General features: G+C 41.3%; 1 protein-coding gene across 1 annotated transcript in view; it reads left to right on the top strand.

Moving 5' to 3' along the window:
• shtn1 (shootin 1) overlaps window positions 1-4,954 on the top strand; it is a 53,426-nt gene extending 48,472 nt beyond the window's left edge. The window contains exons 15-17 of the mRNA XM_055646925.1: window positions 743-848; window positions 1,271-1,466; window positions 2,974-4,954. Of these exons, the coding sequence (XP_055502900.1) occupies window positions 743-848; window positions 1,271-1,449 (285 nt within the window). The 3' untranslated portion in view covers window positions 1,450-1,466; window positions 2,974-4,954. The remainder of the gene's footprint in view (window positions 1-742; window positions 849-1,270; window positions 1,467-2,973) is intronic.
• The last annotated feature ends 16,306 nt before the right edge of the window (window positions 4,955-21,260 follow it).

The raw sequence follows: 21,260 nt of genomic DNA, 5'->3' as shown, positions 1-21,260 counted from the left end.
CTGAGATAGGTTACACTTTAAACTTGAGGCCCCATCTGATTTCTTAGCTGGAATTAAATAATCACATGCCACAATTTTGAGGAAGGTCATAGGAATTGGCCAACAGTTAATCCGCTATCAATATTGACTGGAACAGATCACTTGGTCATCACCATCGTTGTTTGCAGAAGCTTGTTGTTGTTTGCCATGTTGCCTACATTACCGCAGTAATTACACTGGACTTTATTGGCCATAAAGCTTGGCTCATCCTGAGATGATTAGGGAACCTCCATAAGGTGAGTTTAAGGGTTGCTTCGAACACATTACAAATGACTTCCACCAGCCTTTAAAGGAAATCGTTTCAAGTTCTTATTCAGGATTGTTCTTCGGTAATCAAATGTAATTTTTTTCCATCTGGATATCTGATGATGAAGGAATTGGGATTGAAGCTCCTCTGGTTAATGAGAATTTCACATTAATTGCACGTTAAAGTTCACTTTAATCATCTCTTTAAACTGAAGAAGGCGCCCGATCCAAAACGATGCCTATTCATGTTCTTCAGAGATTCTGCCTGACTCACTGAGTTACTCCAGCACTTTGTGTCCTTCTGTGTAAACCAGCACATGCAGTTCCATGTTTCTGCCATACTTTCAAGAACCAATGCTACTTAATTGATTGAGGGATGAAGGAAGGTATCTATGATGTTATGTGCTAACTTTAAGTTATTCATTTCGGTGACAAACTTATTTTCTTTCTCTTGAAGAAATCTAATAAAGTTGGAACGTTGGCCACCGTTACCCAGGTTACGGGAGAAAGTGAGCTGGAAAGAATCTTATGTCACAGAAAGGAAATAACAGAAACTGATGCTGGTACAAAGTTCTCAACGGTTCTCTGCTTATAATCAATAGCTCGTGCTTACTCCAAGGGCCCCTAACCATTCGGTCAACTGATTATTCTAGGAGTAAATCCATTTTATTGCAATAAATAAAAAAACTAATCCTTGTTTAGGCTTTCTTTAGTTCTTGTACACTTTAAAGACAAATCTGATATTAGTTTTGGAAATACCATATATATATATCACATTAAAAATCATGAATATTAAAGTATTTGGAACCAGAATTTTGTCATAATTATTAATATTTTAGTATTTAAATTTTTTTTAAATTCTGATAATTCATTAACATTTCAAAATTAGCTAACTATTTCAGAAATAACTAGGTTTTTCTTCCAGATGTATTTCTAGTGAAGCAAAAGAGCAGATTTTAATACAAATATATTATTTTTCTTTCAGGTCTACAACATAAAGCGATTGATACAACATCTCAATGTGTGGCTGCCTTAAGTTCGGGAAATATATTAATCAGGAATAACTTTAATCGAATTTCGGGTCGGAGAGAACGAAGCAAGAAAGTAAATTCAAAGCTTTCAGATTCCTGCTCAGTTCCAAATCAAAAGAAGGAGAATGACTAATCAAAAGTTAAATATTTGTGAGTGATACTTGTATACATATGCGATCTTTTGAATTAACCTTACAGAATTGGAGTTGTTAATTAGTTACTTTAGTTCTTTTTGTGGCTTTTTAAGATACACCTCCTTTTGGGGGGGAATAGATAGTTATTGACAGCCTGTATAATGACAAACCACAATCATCAGAATTTCTTGCTTTTAGGTCCTTCCACTGCCTCAAGCAAATGGCAGCTAGTTGACTAAATTCATAATGTTGCCAAGCGTGCAAGAATACTGCTACATCAATCGCAATGTGCTTTCAAAATATTCTCCAAGAAATTCCATTAAATGTTGTTGTAAAAAATAGACTGCAATTGCTATCGTTCTTATTCAAAACCAAAAATATTTTGCAGATTTTAAAGACACTAAGCGCTGGAGTAACTCAGCAGGTCAGGCAGCTTCGATGGAAAACATGGATCAGCAATGATCCTGGTCGTGACCCTTCTTCGGGTTGAAATGTCACCTATCCCTGTTAGCCAGAGATGATGCCTGAACTGCTGAGTTGCTGTAGCATTTTGTGGGGGGGAGGGAGGGTTCCCCATAAATCAGCATTTGCAGTTCCTTGTGACTCATTTTTAGATCACAAATTTGCAAAGATTGTGAAATACCTTTTTGACTACCATTGGTATGCATCTGATTTTATGGCAATTACGGTAACTTTTTTCCAATTTCCTCAAGAACACATCAGATATACCTGCATTTACAATTGGTTTTCTTTCCATTAACATGTACCACAATTTTTCATTTAGAAATAAATTGCAATGAGCTTTATTTCTGAAAAGATATTGATCTGTTCTTTTTAAATCTAATTAGCATTGAAGTATCCATTTAATAGAATGTATAATACATGCCAAAATCTGCAGGGTGTAATTTTTTTTAAAACTTATTATGAGCTAGGAAAAATGAATGTGACATATGCTGTGACTAATTGTCATATTAAGCCTAACTTGAAGGTGAACAATTCAGTAAGGTTGTAATAGAAGCACTGACTTTTCTTTTAAAGGTGAATTGTTTGTTTTTAAATAACATGAGAGTATTTGTTCCATCTGTCACATATCAGGATTTTGGATAATTTATCAGCAGAGAAAGTGCTAAGCAAATAGGATCAGCCTGTGGCTTTGGCGCTGCCATAGGTAATTGAAGCTTTGATGTGTTGTATTGTTGTGAAATAAATCTAGCTTTTACAGGTGTGTGCCACTCAAAGATTACAGGGGTGTTAAAAGGGGTTAAGTCAGTACAAATAGAAACGGAAATTACTTTCTGATCCGAGGCTTACTGGTAGTGTATTCTTTTGAAGCAATCTATCTTTTTCTGATGCACATTTGATCACCTCTCAAAAACATGATTAATCATTAACAATACAGCCAAAGATGGAGAGATTGAGGGCATGAGGAAATGTTGTAGCTATTAAACTTACTTTTCTGAACAAGGTCACTTAAATCAATTGCAGAAGGACGAGTTAGAATTGTACCATGTTCTGTCTTTCAGGCTAAATATTTTTCCATGGTTGATTTCAAAGCAACAATGCCTTTGTACAGTGTGTGGATCAGAGGAGCAAATTTAATTGGTGAAAGTGAGAGTTTTTTGGAGCCCTCCTTTGTCAATGTGCACGGCTTTTTTCCCCTTCCTCTTTAAAGATTAGATTTTATTAACTCACCCAAAGCAGCGGAGGCACTGATGTTTTGATCCTCTGTATAATTTATTGTGCCAAATGAAGTGCAAAACACCTTAACCGGGAAGGAAATGAAATAAATCTCTGCAAATTCAAGCACAATGTATGATAATGGAAACTGAACAGCACCTTGTATTTTTGTGTTCTGCAGTCATGGTTATTATGTGGAATAAAAGAGTTATGTGTACTTCCTTATTTAGTCCACTGACCGCTTATTAACTGATGAAAAATGATACTTCAGGATAAGTCCTTTGCTGTTAAATCAGCATCTCCTTTATTTTCTATTAACTCTTGCACTGCTGATTCTCATTTAGAAGCACAAATTTTCCAAGATATTCACTTCAGCTATACATTTCTTATTGGCATGGTTCAAATAGTTATAAAATGTTGCGTTATAGAGTGGAATTTGCTCTGATTGCACAATTATGTATTGCTGTGCCTTATCATGAACTATTTGATAAATAGATGAAAACCAATTGATGGCTCCTCTCTCTTGGAATCTTTGGCTACAAAAGACTATGGGGGAGAAATCTCTGGTTGCTGGCAGTAAATGCATTCGGTTCACTGAGCTTCACGTTTTTGTAAAATTCACATGCAATAGAGAAATGGTGTAGTAGCAGAATAACTGACTTGGACACTTTCCCAGCTCTCTTCCAGCTTTTTCCTCTCTCCTCGGTCTACAATCGGCCTGATGAAGGTTGCCGTCCCGAAACGACACCCACCCATGTTTTCCAGAGATGTTGCCTGACCTACTAAGTTACTACAGCATTTTGTGTACTTTTGTGCAAACCAGCACCAGCAGTTCCTTGATTCTGTATGATAACAATAGTTACTGGACAAACATCCAACAAGGCTGTTGACGCACCAGTGTATTTGACTGTCAAGTACCCCCTTTATTTAGGGATAATTAGTGATGTACAGTGAATGCCAGCATTGTCCATGTCCTGGTAAACAAATAATATGTTTGCTTTTATTACAGAGAAACTACAGTATGATCTTTGCAGTGTCCAGAATCAGTATGTTTAGACAGATGGTACACAAAATTGCTGGAGAAACTCAGCGGGTGCAGCAGCATCTATGGAGCGAAGAAAATAGGCGACCTTTCGGGCCGAAACCCTTCTTCAGACTCTTTAGACAGATGCAAGTTTATGTTAGCAATGGAGACCCAATGACTGTGGATGTTTTGGGGGTTTGAGGCCATGAGGAAGTTATGTTGCTATTGAACTGAGTGACATTGCTGGAACAAGGTCACCTCCAGGACAAGGGGTCACAGCTTAAGGATAAGGGGGAAATCCTTTAAAACCGAGATGAGAAGAACTTTTTTCACACAGAGAGTGGTGAATCTCTGGAACTCTCTGCCACAGAGGGTAGTTGAGGCCAGTTCATTGGCTATATGGACAACAGATGGCACAATGGGCTAAGTGTTCGGCTGGCGACCGGAAGGTAGCCGGTTCGAATCCCGCTTGGAGTGCATACTGTCGTTGTGTCCTTGGGGCAAGACACTTCACCCACCTTTGCCTGTGTGTAAATGTAATGTAATTATGTGAAGCACTTTGGGGTCAATGCAAGTTGACTAAAAATGTGCTATATAAATAAGATTATTATTATTATTATTTATATTATATTTAAGAGGGAGTTAGATGTGGCCCTTGTGGCTAAGGGGATCAGAGGGTATGGAGAGTAGGCAGGTACGGGATACTGAGTTGGATGATCAGCCATGATCATATTGAATGGCGGTGCAGGCTCGAAGGGCCGAATGGCCTACTCCTGCACCTAATTTCTATGTTTCTATGTTTCTAAGCAATCAGAGAAGGATGAGTTAGAAAAGTTTCAAGCCAGGACCCTTCTTTAGGCCGATGGATTAGTGAGAAGAAAGCTGGAAATCAGAGGTAAGGATGGGACAATAACTGGCAATTAATAGGTGGATATACAGTGACCTCCATAATGTTTGGGACAATGACCCATCATTTATTTATTTGCCTTTGTACTCCATAATTTGAAATTTGTAATAGGAAAAATCACTCTTATAGAAAAGCTCTCTTATACCTGCATTCAGGGGTGGAAATCCCAGGGGGGACAGGGGGGACATGCCCCCCCCCCCCCCCCCCCCCCCCCCCCCCCCCCTCCCCCCCCCGTTTTGAGCAGTGGGGGACGATTCCCCCAATTTTGTAATCCGGATTTTAAAACTCCGTGAAAATAAAAGCTGTTAAAAAACTCTGTTTTCCGTGAGATAATGGGGGTGGGACTGATGATCAAGGGCACCGATTGGACGAGAGAGATGTTCAGCCGGCTATAGGGCCCACAGCCAATGCCCTGTGTGCGCGCGCACGGCCGCCAAGAAATTGTGTCCCCCCCCCCATGTTTTGACAGTGATTTCCGTGCCTGCCTGCATTAAGGAGGCAATTAAACACACCTGAGCAATTACAAACACCCGTGAAGCCATGTGTCCCAAACATTATGGTGCCCTGAAATGGGGGGACTAAGTATAAGCACTGCTGTAATTTCTACATGGTGAAACCAAACTGTATAAAAATGTTTATGAAAAATGAAATGTTAATGAAAAAAAGACAGAGGTGATTTTGTTTGGCCCCAATGGCTGCCGTGAACCTCCCTTTGTTGACTTGGGTCCACTGGCATTGTCTGTAAAGCCAACAGTTTTAAACCTGGGTTTTAGGATGGACGGTGATTTTAAACACATAAACAAATTGTGTGTGGTGGTTAAGTCCAGCTTCTTTCACCTAAGAAATTGGTCCCCCCCCCATTCCCCCCCCCACAGCATTTTTTTGACAGTGATTTCCATGCCTTTATTACATCTAGGGGACGCACTATAACGCACTCTACTCTGGAGTCGCAAACACCCGTGCTCGTCATGGGTCCCCAAACATGCTGGTGCTCGCCTGAAAACCGGAACTTGAAAGAGGAAGCACATTACGCCAATTTTGGCCTCCCTTCACTGGCTCCCAGTGCACTTTCGAAAAATTTTAAAATAAATTTTATTTGTTTTTTAAATGTTGAATGGGCTCGCCCCGCCTTACCTCTCTGAGCTTGGCCCCCATGCGCTCCTGCCCGGTGCCTCAGGTCAGCTGATTCAGCTGCTCAGCACTCTGTGGCAACAAGGTTGTAAAAGTGCTTTCAAAGGGGTTATTATTATCATTTTCTTATTGCTGCTCCGGCATTCTGGAAAACCTTGACGTTGCACACTTTAGACAGGCCCCCTTTTTTCCATCTTCAAATCCACCCTAAAAACTCATTTTTATTCAATGATGGCTTTTGACCCAAAGACATTGCTCCTGTTTTTGTTGAGAGGTGATGTCTTTTAATTTTGACAAAGGTTTTATAGTCCTTTGTTTTTACGGTTTTTAGATGGTTTGTAATAAAGGAAGTCCATGAAGTTCTCATATAAAGCACTCTGTGGGAACAGCAGTTGGAAAAAGTGCTTTATAAATAAAGTTATTATTATTATACATTTATTAAAATCTGACAATGCGCACTTTAACCACATGTGATTTTTTTTCTCTTACAAATCTCAAATAGTGGAGTACAGAGGCAATGATGGGTCTTTGTCCCAAACATTATTGAGGGCACTGTAGATGTTGAGAGGTGAATGGGTGGAGATATTGACAAAGGCTTGAGGTGAAATGGACATGACAGATGGTGAGATAAGGAAGGAAGTGGAAGAAGTGAAATATAAAGCATTTAAACTTTAGGGATGCAGCAGGGAAACAGGCCCTTCGGCTCAGCTAGTCCGCGTCGACCAGTAATCACCTGATGTACACCAGCACAATCCTACACACTAGGGACAATTTACAATTTGCAGTAGCCGATTAACGTACAAACCTGTACATCTTTGTAGGGTGGGAGAAATTTGGAGCACCCGGAGAAAACCCACAGGGAGATCATACGAACTCGGCACAGACAGCACCCGTAGTCAGGATTGAACCCGGGTCTCTGGCGCTGTAAACCAGCAACTCTAACACTGCACCACTGTGCTGCCAGAGGGGGGAAATGGTTGGAAGGAATGGGGGCGGGGAACACATGCAGTATTAACCCTCTTGAGCACTTCTACACCACAATGAAGTACGATTATTCCATCCCTTGCCCCCATTTCAACCTGTCTGATCATTTGTCAATGCTGCTTCTGCTGGTTATAAACATAAATTTAAGCACGAGGAACCAATGGTAAGAATATTATTGCAGCGGTCAGTGGAGACCGAGGGCCTACCTCAGGCCTGCCTTGGGTCTGTGGACTGGAACCTGTTGAACACCACTTCATCCAACCTGAATGCGTATAGGTCAGTCATCACCGGTTTCGTCAAGAAATACATTGATGATTACATTCTGACAAAGACAATAAGGACCTTGGATGTACAAGGACCTTGGATGTACAAGATACAAGATACATTTATGTATCACATGTACCAATTGGTGTACCAATTTCACAGTGAAATGTGTGGTCGCCATACAGCCATGCAAATAATAAAGAGCACAGAACACGATAGTTTTTAACACAGACATCCCCACACAGCGAGATCAAATTCCCACTGTGAGGGAAGGCTCCAAAAATTCAGTCATCCTCCTCTGTTATCCTCCCGTGGTTGAGAGGGCTCTCGAACCCCCCGCTGTCACAGCTACGGCCGGCCCAATGTTCAGGCCCGCTTGCCGGGGTGAAGGAAGTCCGACGTCGGAACTGGAGGACATCCTCAGCAGCTTGGACATCTGAGTCGGGCACCTCCTACCGGAGTCTGCGGCTCCCGAAGTCCGCAGGCCGCGCCGGCGGCCCTCGGCAAAAGGTCCCAGGACTCCGCGATGTTGTTCAGCGCCGCCCACGTTGGAGATTCTCCAAACCACAGCTCCACGATGTTAGAGCAGCGGCCCAACGTTCCGGTGCTCCAAACAGCGATCCAGATAGGCATTCGCCCGCTCTGCGGTGAATCCAGCACTGCGCCGCCGCTGAAGCTCTGGTCCGGTCCCCGGCAGGAAAGGATGTACAGGGAGTCTCATTCTCTGCTGTCTAGATCTGATATTTTCAAGGATGATCTCACATTGTACAAGAAGGCGGAGGGATGCCAGACATCCAAAACAAGCTGGAGGCTCAGTTTAATCAAGTGGATGTCAGGCAACTGTGGCAGTGTCTGAAAAGCAGCTCAGGCTACAAGGTGAATGTGGGGACAATCCCTGGCTACAAAGCATGTCCATGGGATGAGATTAAACATATTTTATACCTGCTTTGAAAAGATACACTAAGTCCCATCAAGGTGTGTCCACCCCCCCTCCAGTCCCCCACTGGGTCTGGCCCATGCAATTTGGTGGCAGAATTCAGATTGCTTTTTCGAGGGTACACTCTCAGTAAGTGGCTGGCCTGGATGGAGTTTCTGGACAGGATCTGAACGTGTGCTAATCATCTGGATGCAGTTTCTACCAATATCTGCAATCTCTCACTTCAACACTCTATTGTCCCCATCTGCTTCAAGGAAATCTCCATCATTCCAGTCCCTAAGAAAAATACAGTGACCTGTCTCAATGACTATAGCCCAATACCTCTAACATTGAACATTATAAAGTGCTTTGCAAGATTTATAATGCCCCACATTTGTACCAATCTTGTAAACAATCTGGGCCCCTGCAATTCATGCAAAGCAAAACTAGGGCTCTGGTCTTCCTATACTATTCCTGGCCATGTGCTGTCACGTAACTCTGTCTTAATCAGTTTTTCTGTTGTTGTACTTTACACTCTGGCTAAAGAAATTCCTCCTCACTTCCATTCCAAAGGTACATCCTTTTATTCTGGTGCTGTGTCCTTTGGTCCAAGTGTCTCCCGCTACTGGAAACATCCTCTCTGTATCCACTCTGTCTAGACCTTTCATTATGCTTGTTTTACGCTTGTTGTATTTGTGTAGTATTTATCATTGCAATATATGTAATATTTATTCTGTGAGCTACATGTGATCAAGGAATTTCACTTCACCTTGGTGTACATGACAATAAACTAATCTGAATCTATTGAATCAACTTAAGGGACATGAATGCAAAATGAATAACTTAAAAGCACTGAAGACCAATAAATCCCTAAGTTTCTATCCTAGGATTTTAAAGGTGGAAAGTGAGAATATTGCAGATATCCTAACTTTCAAACTTATTTCACTCTGGAACTGTTCCATTATGTCGTTAATTTACTCTAACTTTTAGAAATGCTGATGGAAAGTAACCAAAGAATTATCGGACAATAAACACACATCTGTTGTTGGAAAGTAATGAATCAAAAGTTAAGGAGACCTTTATATTTCTCCCAAAAAATCACAGTGAGTCAAGATGAAATAAATGTTGTGTATATAAACTTCCAGAAAACTTTCATCTATTCCATCATTGAAGTTATTTTTAAGACATGAATAGTTGAGGCTCAATAAATAATCCTTCCTAGTCATCTCTAGTTACATCCTGCCAATTTGAAAACCTGCCCATTATCCCTATTATTTGTCCCCCACTGCTCAGCTAATTTCCTAGTCACTCCAGTAATGCTCTACCAGTTCCATAAACTACCTTTGAGCTAATTATCTCTCATGAGGGAGTTCATCGAGGCTCTTGGATGGGAGATTTTATTTTTGTGCTATTTACGCTTAAGACCTTCCTGCAAAGATCATGCCTGGGCTACATGTTCATAACAGCAAGAAACTCTGATAATCCAGCATCTGATCATTCAGAAATCCTGATGAATTTGCATCTGATTCACTCATTAGTCTGAAATGTGAATCAGGAGTATTTGAGAGAGAGAGTGCATGTGTGCACAGATGTGTGGCCTGAACCAGAGGATCTGAGTGCAGGTGGAGCTGGGGTCAAAGATTGGAGTTGCAGCGGTCAGGAACATGGGCAGATTTGCAGCCAGAACCATGGTCCAGACTTTGTGCTTTTAACCTTATTGGGTTCGCTGACCAATGTACTGAGTATTGAGTAACATGTTCAAAAAAGAAGTGAAATTAAAATGTTTTGTCGTAATATGAGAAATAACAGCCTGGCTCCTCCAAATTCCAAAGGATGTTGGATTGTCAGTGTTTTAATGTACCATGCTGAAACATGGCTGTAGAATTACTTAGCTCTATCTATGGGTGTTGGCTCGGTTGTTTCACATCCACATGGCTCTTTAGAGCTTTGCCAGATTGCCTGGTACGGCTCCAGGCAGGTGCTTGTGCAATCGTGAGAAAAATATGCCAGGCAAGCGGTTGCAAGTTGTGGTAGAATAGAATCAAATGTTGTTGAACCTATCCCACTTAAGATATTGGAAATTTAAAATATACAATGACGGTTGAAGACGGGACCTATCTCCATAAGAATCTTTGTATGGTCATCCTAACAATACATCTCTGATAGGTAGATTGGTCACCATCTTTTTCACATGTTGGCACATGCTCTGGGCCTGCATGAGAGCATTTTCGCCCATAAGCTTGATCAGTACTGCTTCTACTGAGCTAGACAGTGGTAGGCATTGAAGTCCCTGGCCTGGAATATGTAGTGTGCCCTTGCTATTGATTTTTTTGTTGGGTTCTACTGCTGTAGAATCCTAGATAAGGATGAATTCTGATTCATAACTGAGGGAAGGAGGTACATGTTAATCGTAGAAACATACAGCACAGAAATTGGCTATTTTGGCCCACCTCATCCATACCAAGCACGATGCCTATCTCTGCTAATCCCATTATGGATCTGGGCTATTTCTATGCCTTTCTTTTTCAAGTACAATCCAAGGCATTTTAATCCTTGTAATTATATCGCCATCCACCTCTGGCATCTAGTTCCAGGTATTCCATATCCTCTATGTGAAAAACTCACCCTTCAGACCTCCTTTAGATTTCTCCCCTCTCACCATATACCTATGCCCTCTCGTTCTAAACTCTCCTGTCCTGGGGAAATAATCTGGCTCTCGATCCATCTCTTGCCCCTCAATAATCATATTTGACCCAATGCCATTAGAATTTGTAAGGATTGGTATCCATTTTGAGCTCTCTCAGGACTTCTGCCTGCTGCTTGCATACCACTGTAACACCTTCCGATGAGTCTGGCTTGCCTATGAGTTAAGAAGTAGCCAGAGATTGTGATGTAGGATTCAGGATATTAGCCAGAAACATGTCATTCTGTACACGTTAGACTTTTTTTTGAAGATCCCAGTTTTAGGCCATTTTTGTGGGTTTGAGTGTGCCATTGTCATGTCTAAATCTGATGCCCGATTCAATGCAGTCTGATCAGTATAGTCATATTATTGTTGTGTTTGAACGTAGTGGTTAAAAATAATAACGTTGTTTATTTGTTTATTTCTAAGAGTGAACCGTATCTTTTTGAACCTGGAATCAGTTTGGACAAGGCCAGGATACAATGGTAGATTTCTGACTTTGGTGAACCAGATGAGTTCTTGTGACAACTCAGCAATTTCACATCCTCTACTATTGTTATTCCAAATGTATTTTATTCATCCTATCTCATTTCTCTCCTCTGACTTTCCACTTTATTGGGATGAAATTCTAACTGAAGCCAGTGGATTTGTGGTACTGGCTGGATCGCTAACAGAGTAACGTGGCCATTATAATACCATTTCCACATTCCCAAAATATCTTCATTTCAGAAAAAAAGCATTAAATTGTCATAACTGCCATTCAAAAATTTTAAATGAAACAGTGACCAAGCTATAAATGTGACAGATGTCTGTTTGAAAATATTAACCACAACTATACACATGAGCACTATTTTCCAGGCCGACCTTTACTGACAAAATATAAGGCAAATTTATGCAGATGAACATTTGAAGGTGTGGGATACATTAATATTGTTAACTAAGTAAGTTAAATAAATGTGCACATATTGAGGGCAATGTAACTGCTTAAATGGAACAGACTATGGTTGTAAATAAACACAGTAATTGTGCAGAATTGGGTTGTTTAGTAATTTATTTAAGGGGTAATTTATCAGCTGCAAACTGGCAGAATCTTCTTTTTCTTGTCAATTTCTTCATTAACTCTTCCCTCCTCCCAACACTTGAGAATAGGAAACACATTAGACATTGCACAATAAACCCAGCTATTTGCACTATCTGCAAATGACTCTTAACTGGGACATGTTCACAACATTTTGCTGTGACTCTCTTCCCTGCTAAATGATAATGAGCACCTACCGGAGTGTCTCTATGAGACTTGGAGTCTTGTGTCATTGTAAATCACCACTTGTGGCTGGTAATTAGTGGGTTGAAGCTTCCTACATTTTTTTATCTCCAAATCAGCAGGTGTCAGAGAAAACAAAGCACTTATTAGGCCAGGGATGGAAGTGACAGGTGCTGGTGAAGTACGGAAGTGTCATCCGAGAAACCTATTTTTCTCTCTGTGTTGTCCCCCCTCTCATTATTAATTCAATCAGCTGATTTTTTTTTAGGTTTCATTAATCCATTGGAGATGGGCAAACACCAAACCGATTTCTGGATTCTGTTTTATCAGATGATGTGCAGTAGTAGAGAAGTCCTATATCCTATCCTTGGCAGGTTTTAATGGATGAGGATATCTAAATGCAATTGTTAGCTTTAAATAAATTGTCTAAAACACGCCTATGTGCTTTGCCACTCCTTCCTCGGGCCAATGCGAATGCTGTGCAATCCATTGCGGCCTGAACACAGGCTGGATTCACTGAGGGAAAACTCAGTGTAAATAACATCATAGCATCACAGGTTCAAAGAATTATTGCAACATTAAAAAAAAGCAGACATAAGAAACTGCAGGTGCTCATTTACAAAGAAAGACACAAAGTGCTGGAGTAATTCAGTAGTTTGGGCAGCATCTTTAGAGAACATGGATAAGCGATGTTTCAGGTCTGGACCCTTCTTCATAAGACATTTAGCCTATGAGGCTAAATTGAAATTTAGATACATGCTTGCCCTCTTCAAGAGTTACTTGGTCAACCTCATTCCCAAATTTTACCCCATATCGCTGCAACCTTCTCCCATCTATTATCTATGTACATACACCCACTTCACGATTTGTTTGCAAAAGTACATGTGTGTAATTGAATCCTAAAGGATTGGGCTGTAAATTGTATCTACATTAGGTATGAAGCAGTAAGCTTGGAGGCATTGAATGCTTAGATTGATGAATGAGGCCTATAGAGTAATTCAGCACAGAAACAGGCACTTTGCCCCAACTCCTCCAAGATGCCACATCTAAGCTAGTTCCATATTCCCATGTCCTTCTAAACCTTTCCTATCCATGATGAAATGTCTTTTAAATGTGTTATTGTACCTGTCTCAACTACTTCCTTTGGTATCTAATTCTATATGCCCACCACCCTCTGTGTGGGGGAAAAAACTGGTATTGATCCAAGTGACGCATTTGTCCGAGATAATATCAAGCTTGTGTGTTATAGGAACTCTATTCGCGTGGGCAGTATTTCATCAGACTATAAATGTTAGAGGCTAATGAGTTACTTACCACAGGGCAACCAGTTACATACCTGTATCTGTAGCTTGCTGCAAGTGTTAGTTGAGATGACAAAAAAAGGTTTACAAAAAGATGATCAAATGGTACTGAATAAAACTGAACCAGACTACTATGAATTTTGCTATGCTATTTACACCATATTTGGTTCAATGGTAGTGGCACTTCTTATTAGGAATTCCTTCTCATTAGAAGAAATAGCTTTCCTCATGATGTTACTGCTTTTTACATGTGAATACTGTGACAGACAATAGGTGCAGGAGTAGGCCATTTGGCCCTTCGAGCCAGCACCGCCATTCAACGTGATCAAGGCTGGTCATCCCTAATCAGTAACCCATTCCTGCCTGTTCCCCATATCCCCTGACTCCGCAATCTATCCAGAGAACCGGCCTCCATCTCCATCTGAGGCAGAGAATTCCACACTCACAACTCTCTGTGAGAAACGTGTTTCCTCGTCTCCGTTCTAAATGGCTTACCACTTATTCTTAAACTGTGGCCCTGGTTCTGGACTCCCCCAACATCGGGAACATGTTTCTTGCCTCCAGCGTGTCCAAACCCTTAATAATCTTATGTTTCAATAAGGTACCCTCTCATCCTTCTAAACTCCCGAGTATACAAGCCCAGCCGCTCCATTCTCTCAGTATATAACAGTCCCGCCATCCCGGGAATTAACCTTGTAAACCTACGGTGCACTCCTTCAACAGCAAGAATGTCCTTCCTCAAATTAGTGGAGCAAAACTGCACACAAAACACCAGGTGTGGTCTCACTAGGGCCATATACAACTGCAGAAGGACCTCTTTGCTCCTATACTCAACTTCTTTTGTTATAAAGGCCAACATGCCATTCGCTTTCTTCACTGCCTGTTGTACCTGCATGCTTACTTTCATTGGCTGATGAACAAGGAACCCCAGATCTCGTTGTACTTCCCCTTTTCCCAACTTGACACCATTTAGATAGTAATCTGCCTTCCTGTTTTTTATACCAAAGTGGATAACCTCACATTTATCCACATTAAACTGCATCTTCCCACTCACCCAACCTGTCCAAGTCACCCTGCATTCTCATAGCATCCACCTCACAGTTCACACTGCCACCCAGCTTTGTGTCATCTGCAAGTTTGCTAATGTTACTCTGAATCCCTTCATCTAAATCATTGATGTATATTGTGAATAGCTGTGGTCCCAGTACTGAGCCTTAGGGTACCCCACTAGTCACTGCCTGTCACTCTGAAAGGAACCAGTTAATCCCTACTCTTTGTTTCCTGTCTGCCAACTAATTTTCTATCCATGTCAGCACTCTACCCCCAATACCATGTGCCATAATTTTGCCCACTAATCTTCTATGTGGGACCTTATCAAATGCTTTCTGAAAGTCCAGGTACACTACGTCCATTTTCCTAATTACATCCTCAAAAAATTCCAGAAGATAAGTCAAGCATGATTTCCCCTTTGTAAATCCATGCTGACTTGGACCGATCCTGTTACTGCTATCCAAATGTGCCACTATTTCATCTTTTATAATTGACTCCAGCATCTTCCCCACCACCGATGTCAGGCTCACTGGTCGACAATTCCCTGTTCTCTCTCCCGCCTTTTAAAAAAAGTGGGATAACATTAGCTACTCTACAATCCACAGGAGCTGATCCTGAATCTATAGAACATTGGAAAATTATCACCAATGCATCCACGAATTCTAGAGCCACGTCCTTAAGTACCTTGGGATGCAAACCATCAGGCCCTGGGGATTTATCAGCCTTCAGTCCCATCAGTCCACCCAACACCATTTCCTGCCTAATGTGGATTTCCTTCAGTTCCTCCGTCACCCCAGATCCTCTGGCCACATCAGGAAGATTGTTTGTGTCCTCCTTAGTGAAGACGGATCCAAAGTAATAAATTTACTTTTTTCAATCTTCAAGGGTCCAACTTTGCTCTTAACTATTTTTTCCTCTTCACATACCTAAAGAAGCTTTTATTATCCTCCTTTATATTTTTGGCTAGCTTACCTTTGTACCTCATCTTTTCTCCCCGTATTGCCTTTTTAGTTATCTTCTGTTGCTCGTTAAACATTACTCAATCCTCTTGCTTCCCACTCATCTTTGCTACGTTGTACTTCTCTTTTATTTTTATACTGTCCCTGTCCTCCTTTGTCAGCCACGGTCATCCCTTACTCCCCTTGGAATCTTTTGGAATGAACTGATCCTGCACCTTCTGTATTATTCCCAGAAATACCTGCCATTGTTGTTCCACTGTCATCTCTGCTAGGGTATCTTTCCAGTTAACTTTGGCCAACTCCTCCCTCATGGCTCTATAGTCTCCTTTATTCAACTGTAACACTGACAACTCTGATTTACCCTCCTCCATCTCCAATTGTAGATAAAACTTGACCATATTATGGTCACTACTTCCTAATGGCTCCTTAACCTCAAGTTCCTTTATCAAATCTGGTTCATTACATAACACTAAATCCTGAATTGCCTGCTCCCTGGTAGGCTCCAATACAAGCTGCTGTAAGAATCCATCATGGAGGCACTCCACAAACTCCCTTTCTTCGGGTCCAGTCCCAACCTGATTTTCCCAGTCTACCTGCATGCTTGAAATCTCCCATAACAACCGTAGCAGTACCTTTACTACATGCCAATTTTAACTCCTGATTCAACTTGCGCCCTATATCCAGGCTACTGTTTGGGGGCCTGTAGATAAGTCCCATTAGGGTCTTGTTACCCTTACAATTCCTTAGTTCTATCCATCTCCTGTTTCAATGTCACCCCTTGCAAGGGACTGAATTTTATTCCTCACCAACAGAGCTATACACCCCCTCTGCCCACCTGTTTGTCTTTTTGATAGGAGCTATACCCTTGAATATTCAGTTCCCAGCCCTGGCCCTCTTGCAGCCATGTCTCTGTAATTCCCACAACATCATACTTGCCAATTTCTAACTGAGCCTCAAGCTCGTCCACTTTATTTCTTATACTTTGCGCATTCATATACAACACTTTGACCTCTACAAGAAGACAAGATACGACCTTAGTAAGGCCATTAAAAAGACCAAAAGGGACTTCTGCTCCAAGCTGGAGGATGAGACGGATGTTCGGCAGCTGTGGTGGGGCCTGAATGCAATCACCTCCTACGAGGCAAAATCAGGAGGCAGCACACATGTCAGTGAAACTTCACTCCCTGACAAGCTCAATGCGTTTTATGCACGCTTTGATAGGGAGAACACTGATATGCCTTCTCGAGCCACCATTCGCTGTGATGGTATTTCGGTCACGGTCACAGAGGTCGACGTCAGAAAATCCTTCAGAGAAGTGAACCCCCCGGAAAGCGCCTGGATCAGATGGCATACCCAGTCGTGTTCTAAAAACCTGTGCGGACCTACTGGCTGCAGTTTTTATGGACATTTTCAACCTCTCACTTCTGAGTTCCAAGGTTCCCACCAGCTTTAAAAGGGCATCAATTATACCGGTGCCCAAGAAGAGCAAGGTGATCTGCCTCAATGACCATCGACCAGTGGCACTAATGGAAGTGGTGATGAAATGCTTTGAGAGGTTGATCATGGCGCAAATTAACTCATATCTCGAGAAAAATCTGGGCCCACTGCAGTTTGCTTACCGCCACAACGGATCAACGGTGGATGCAATCTCGCTGGCACTCCACTCCGCTCTGGACCACTTGGACAACAAAAACTTATATGCCAGGCTGTTATTCATTGACCACAGCTCGGCATTTAACACAATCATCCCCTCCAAGCTGGTTACCAAACTCGCAGAACTGGGTCTCTGCTCATCCCTCTGCAAATGGATGCTCGACATCCTCATTCAGAACACAGACTGTTCGAATAGGTGGAAAGGTGTCAGCCTCGATAACAATCAAGTCAAGTCAAGTCAAGTCAAGTCAAGTCAAGTTTATTTGTCACATACACATACGAGATGTGCAGTGAAATGAAAGTGGCAATGCTCGCGGACTTTTGTGCAAAAGACAAACAACAAAACAACCAAACAAATTATAAACACAATCATAACACACATATTCTTATTCATAATAAATAATGGAAGGAAAAAAGTTCTGTAGAGTTAGTCCCTGGTGAGATAGGCGTTTACAGTCCGAAATGCCTCTGGGAAGAAACTCCTTCTCAACCTCTCCGTTCTCACCGCATGGCAATGGAGGCGTTTGCCTGACCGTAGCAGCTGGAACAGTCCGTTGCAGGGGTGGAAGGGGTCTCCCATGATTTTGTTTGCTCTGGAGTTGCACCTCCTGTTGTATAGTTCCTGCAGGGGGGGTGAGTGAAGTTCCCATAGTGCGTTCGACCGAACGCACTACTCTCTACAGAGCCTTCTTGAATAAAAATCAGCATGGGAGCACCTCATGGTTGCGTGCTTAGTCCCCTGCTGTGCTCACTCTATACTCATGACTGCGTAGCCGGTCATAGTGCGAACTCCATCATCATGTTCACTGACGACACCACTGTTGTGGGACGTATCACTGATGGAGATGAGTCAGAGTATAGAAGTAAGATTGACCTTTTGACCAAATGAAAAGGAAATATTGTATTGCCCTATTTAAAATGAATTAATTGCTCCTTTATGTGAGTGATGTACTGGGGCTATTGATGTAGAATGTGTCCTTGTGACTTTTGAAAAGGAATCTATTGCATCAATCTTGGGTATGCAAATTTAGAAACTTTTAAACTTCTAAAATCTAATTTTCACTTTTGTCACAATCTTCACAATGACTAAGATAACCATCCGCAAACTTGAAATTTGCAGCAGGATCTTATGCAAATGTTTTGTCTCATGAGAAGCAGATAAATAACTATCCTGCCAAACCAGTAAGCATTCACTTTTTAAGGAAAATCTAGTTGTAACTTTGGTGACTCTGTTATACTCCAATGCGCTTGCCAGTTCCAGTGGAGAGAATTATGAAATAAAATGTTAAATGAATATTGTTCCACTAGCTACAAGGCAAGAATTATAAACCGTTTTATATTATACTTTATAAGCATCCTCTTTCGCAAGCTGTATGATGTTAAAAGCAGTTATCTTAGCTTGAATCTGTTTTGAATGGGAACATTCTAGCTCTCCAACAGAGATGGGAAATGTTTCAGTGGCAAAAACAAAGTCTCCAAGCACCCTGTGGTGTTTTTCACTGGAAGGTTTTACCAATATATTTGTTGCTATCACAGCACTTGGTAAACATTTACTTTTGCCACTTGAGAACTCAATTAACAGAAAGGACCACATGGAGACACTTGATTAAACTGATGATTTTTTGTATTTAAAGGATTTGTTCACATCTCTACTGCAGATCTAGTCCTACCTTTTCTTAGCGCAGGAATCAGGCTTCACTTAAAACTTCATACTTTGGAAAATTAATTTTATTCATTTTTCAAAATTTGCAGCCTCACCAGGTGAGTCTTATGGTGATTTTGAGGAGTTGTTAAACAATGGCCTCTGGAATGTGAGAGTTAAAATCTCTCAGGAAATGAGATAGAAGCTTGTTGTAAAATTGTGCTTCATACAAATCATTTGATGCAGATGGTAAAGTCTTTATTTAGTATTTAATGAACACTAAGCCATGGCTGAGTTTGTAGCCCTTTGATAGGCACAAAGGATTTGCTCCAAGTTCCACTGTAGAAATTTGAAGACTAAAATGGAGTCTGACACTCCAGTCCAGCATTAAAGGAACACTTCATTGTTGGAGGTACCTTTTCTCTGATGGGGCATTAAACAGAGCCCTTGCCTGCCCCTGAAGTGTACATAAAAGATCCCTTGGCATTACTTCAAAGAGTTGGGGTGCTAAAGTGATTAATAATAGTCACTCAACCAACGTCACTAAAATGTCTGAAATTCTACTTATTAACATTATTGTTGTGGGAACATTTGTATAGGTTAGCTTCCACAATACCTGCACTACGATCATGACTGCACTTCAAATGTAATTTATATAAATCCTGAAAGGGACTTTATAATAGTTGCAGCACAGCAGGTCATTTGACCCATCAAGCTTATTCTAAGTACAACCAATTCCATTACCTGGTGTCCTCGTGGCTTGCAAATTATCTTTTTTTCCCAAGTGCTTTTCTAATACATTTTTGAAAATCGCAATTAAATCTACTTTCACCAGTGTCACCCTGTTGGCCAGTGAAATGAATATCATACATTTCTGTATGCATAAAATTCATTGTAGTATCACTTTTAAGTTTGTTTTTACTGTCAAATTTTATGTGTTCTTTGGCTCTCAATTCTTGCCAATGGAAAGTTTCATTTTGCTCATTCACTCATGATTTTGGACATCTCTTACATGTTTCTTGTGTTTTGTTGTAAGTCTCTTCTTCAGTCTATTCACATAACTGAATTCCCTCATCTTGGCAGCATTCCAGTAAATCTGTTCTGCCCCATCTCTGAGGGAATTACATCTTTGTGAATGGATTGCTGTACTTTCAGAGAGCTGAGCGGGGGATGGCAAGTCAGGCTCTTGGCATTCGTTATCAGCAAGCTCATGTTGTAACAGATGCAGGCTTGTCCTTGAAGTTGGTTGAGTCGCACGGGAAAGGCAGCATCTAGCAAAGTGGTTTAATTTCTTGCAGAAATTACAGGTTTTACCATAAGCAATGCAGAACTGCCGACCCGTAGCATGAAGATATCTGCAATTTTGACATCGAACAGCAGATTCTTTCTGCTGCCAGGCAGAGGAGGGCTGGGAACGGCTGTTACGAAAGGAGGTGTCTGTAAGATTGATACTATACTGTGAACGGTGACCAGAGGGCACAGACCTAGTGTGAGAAGATGTTATCTCAGCAATCCGACAGGCGTGCTCTGCTTGATTAAGGGTTAGGCCAGTGTTACGAAGCAGTTCATCCCTTAACTTGCTATCAAGCATACCTCCAACAATCTTGTTACGGATGAGTTCATCGCACAGATCACGAAACTGACAGCGTGCAGCCATGTGTTTCAAGCAGCCGATAAAATGTTCAATCAGTTCATCAATCTGTTGCATACGAGCATAAAACTTGCTACATTCAATAATGTAGTTCGAGGGCAGGTCCCACAACTGTCTGAACTTGGCAAGTAAGACGGCAGGGTCATCAATCGTTTCTGCAGGCACTAGGACCTGTCAATTAGCATCCAAAACGGTAGGCTCAAATGTGAAATTGTCGGCACGATTCATTGCCTTTGGGCCCGCTAAGTTGAGTAATACAGTTGCATGCACATCGGGGGGTCGTTTTGATGAACGATGCGAACATAGTGAGTGTAGGCACACTCGAAAAACCGCCAGCGTTCAGCAATTTCAGAGTCAAAGATCAGAGGACTAGGACGGCGAGACGAGTTTACCATGATAGAGATAACCGGCACATAAACTAATAACGGAGTAGGTAAGACTCACTCTCTGAAACCATGTATTGAGTCGTGTCAAACACTTATCAAAATACAACACATGTTTATTAAATCTACTTACAGCATCGATCTGCAGGACATTACTGTTCCTAGCAGCTACTCCTACTGAATAGCGTAGGCAAGCTCTTGTTAATATAAAATGCATATTAGGCAGAGCCATTACTAACAAGCTCTACAATTGGCTAACAGGAAATAACCAATCTACAGATTGGTTAAAGGATGGAGTGGTTATAAAGTATTGTTAATTATGTT

This window comes from Leucoraja erinacea, chromosome 15, assembly GCF_028641065.1.
Source record: "Leucoraja erinacea ecotype New England chromosome 15, Leri_hhj_1, whole genome shotgun sequence".
Classification (NCBI taxonomy): Eukaryota; Metazoa; Chordata; class Chondrichthyes; order Rajiformes; family Rajidae; genus Leucoraja; species Leucoraja erinaceus.
This window is presented reverse-complemented; position numbering and strand designations above follow the sequence as displayed.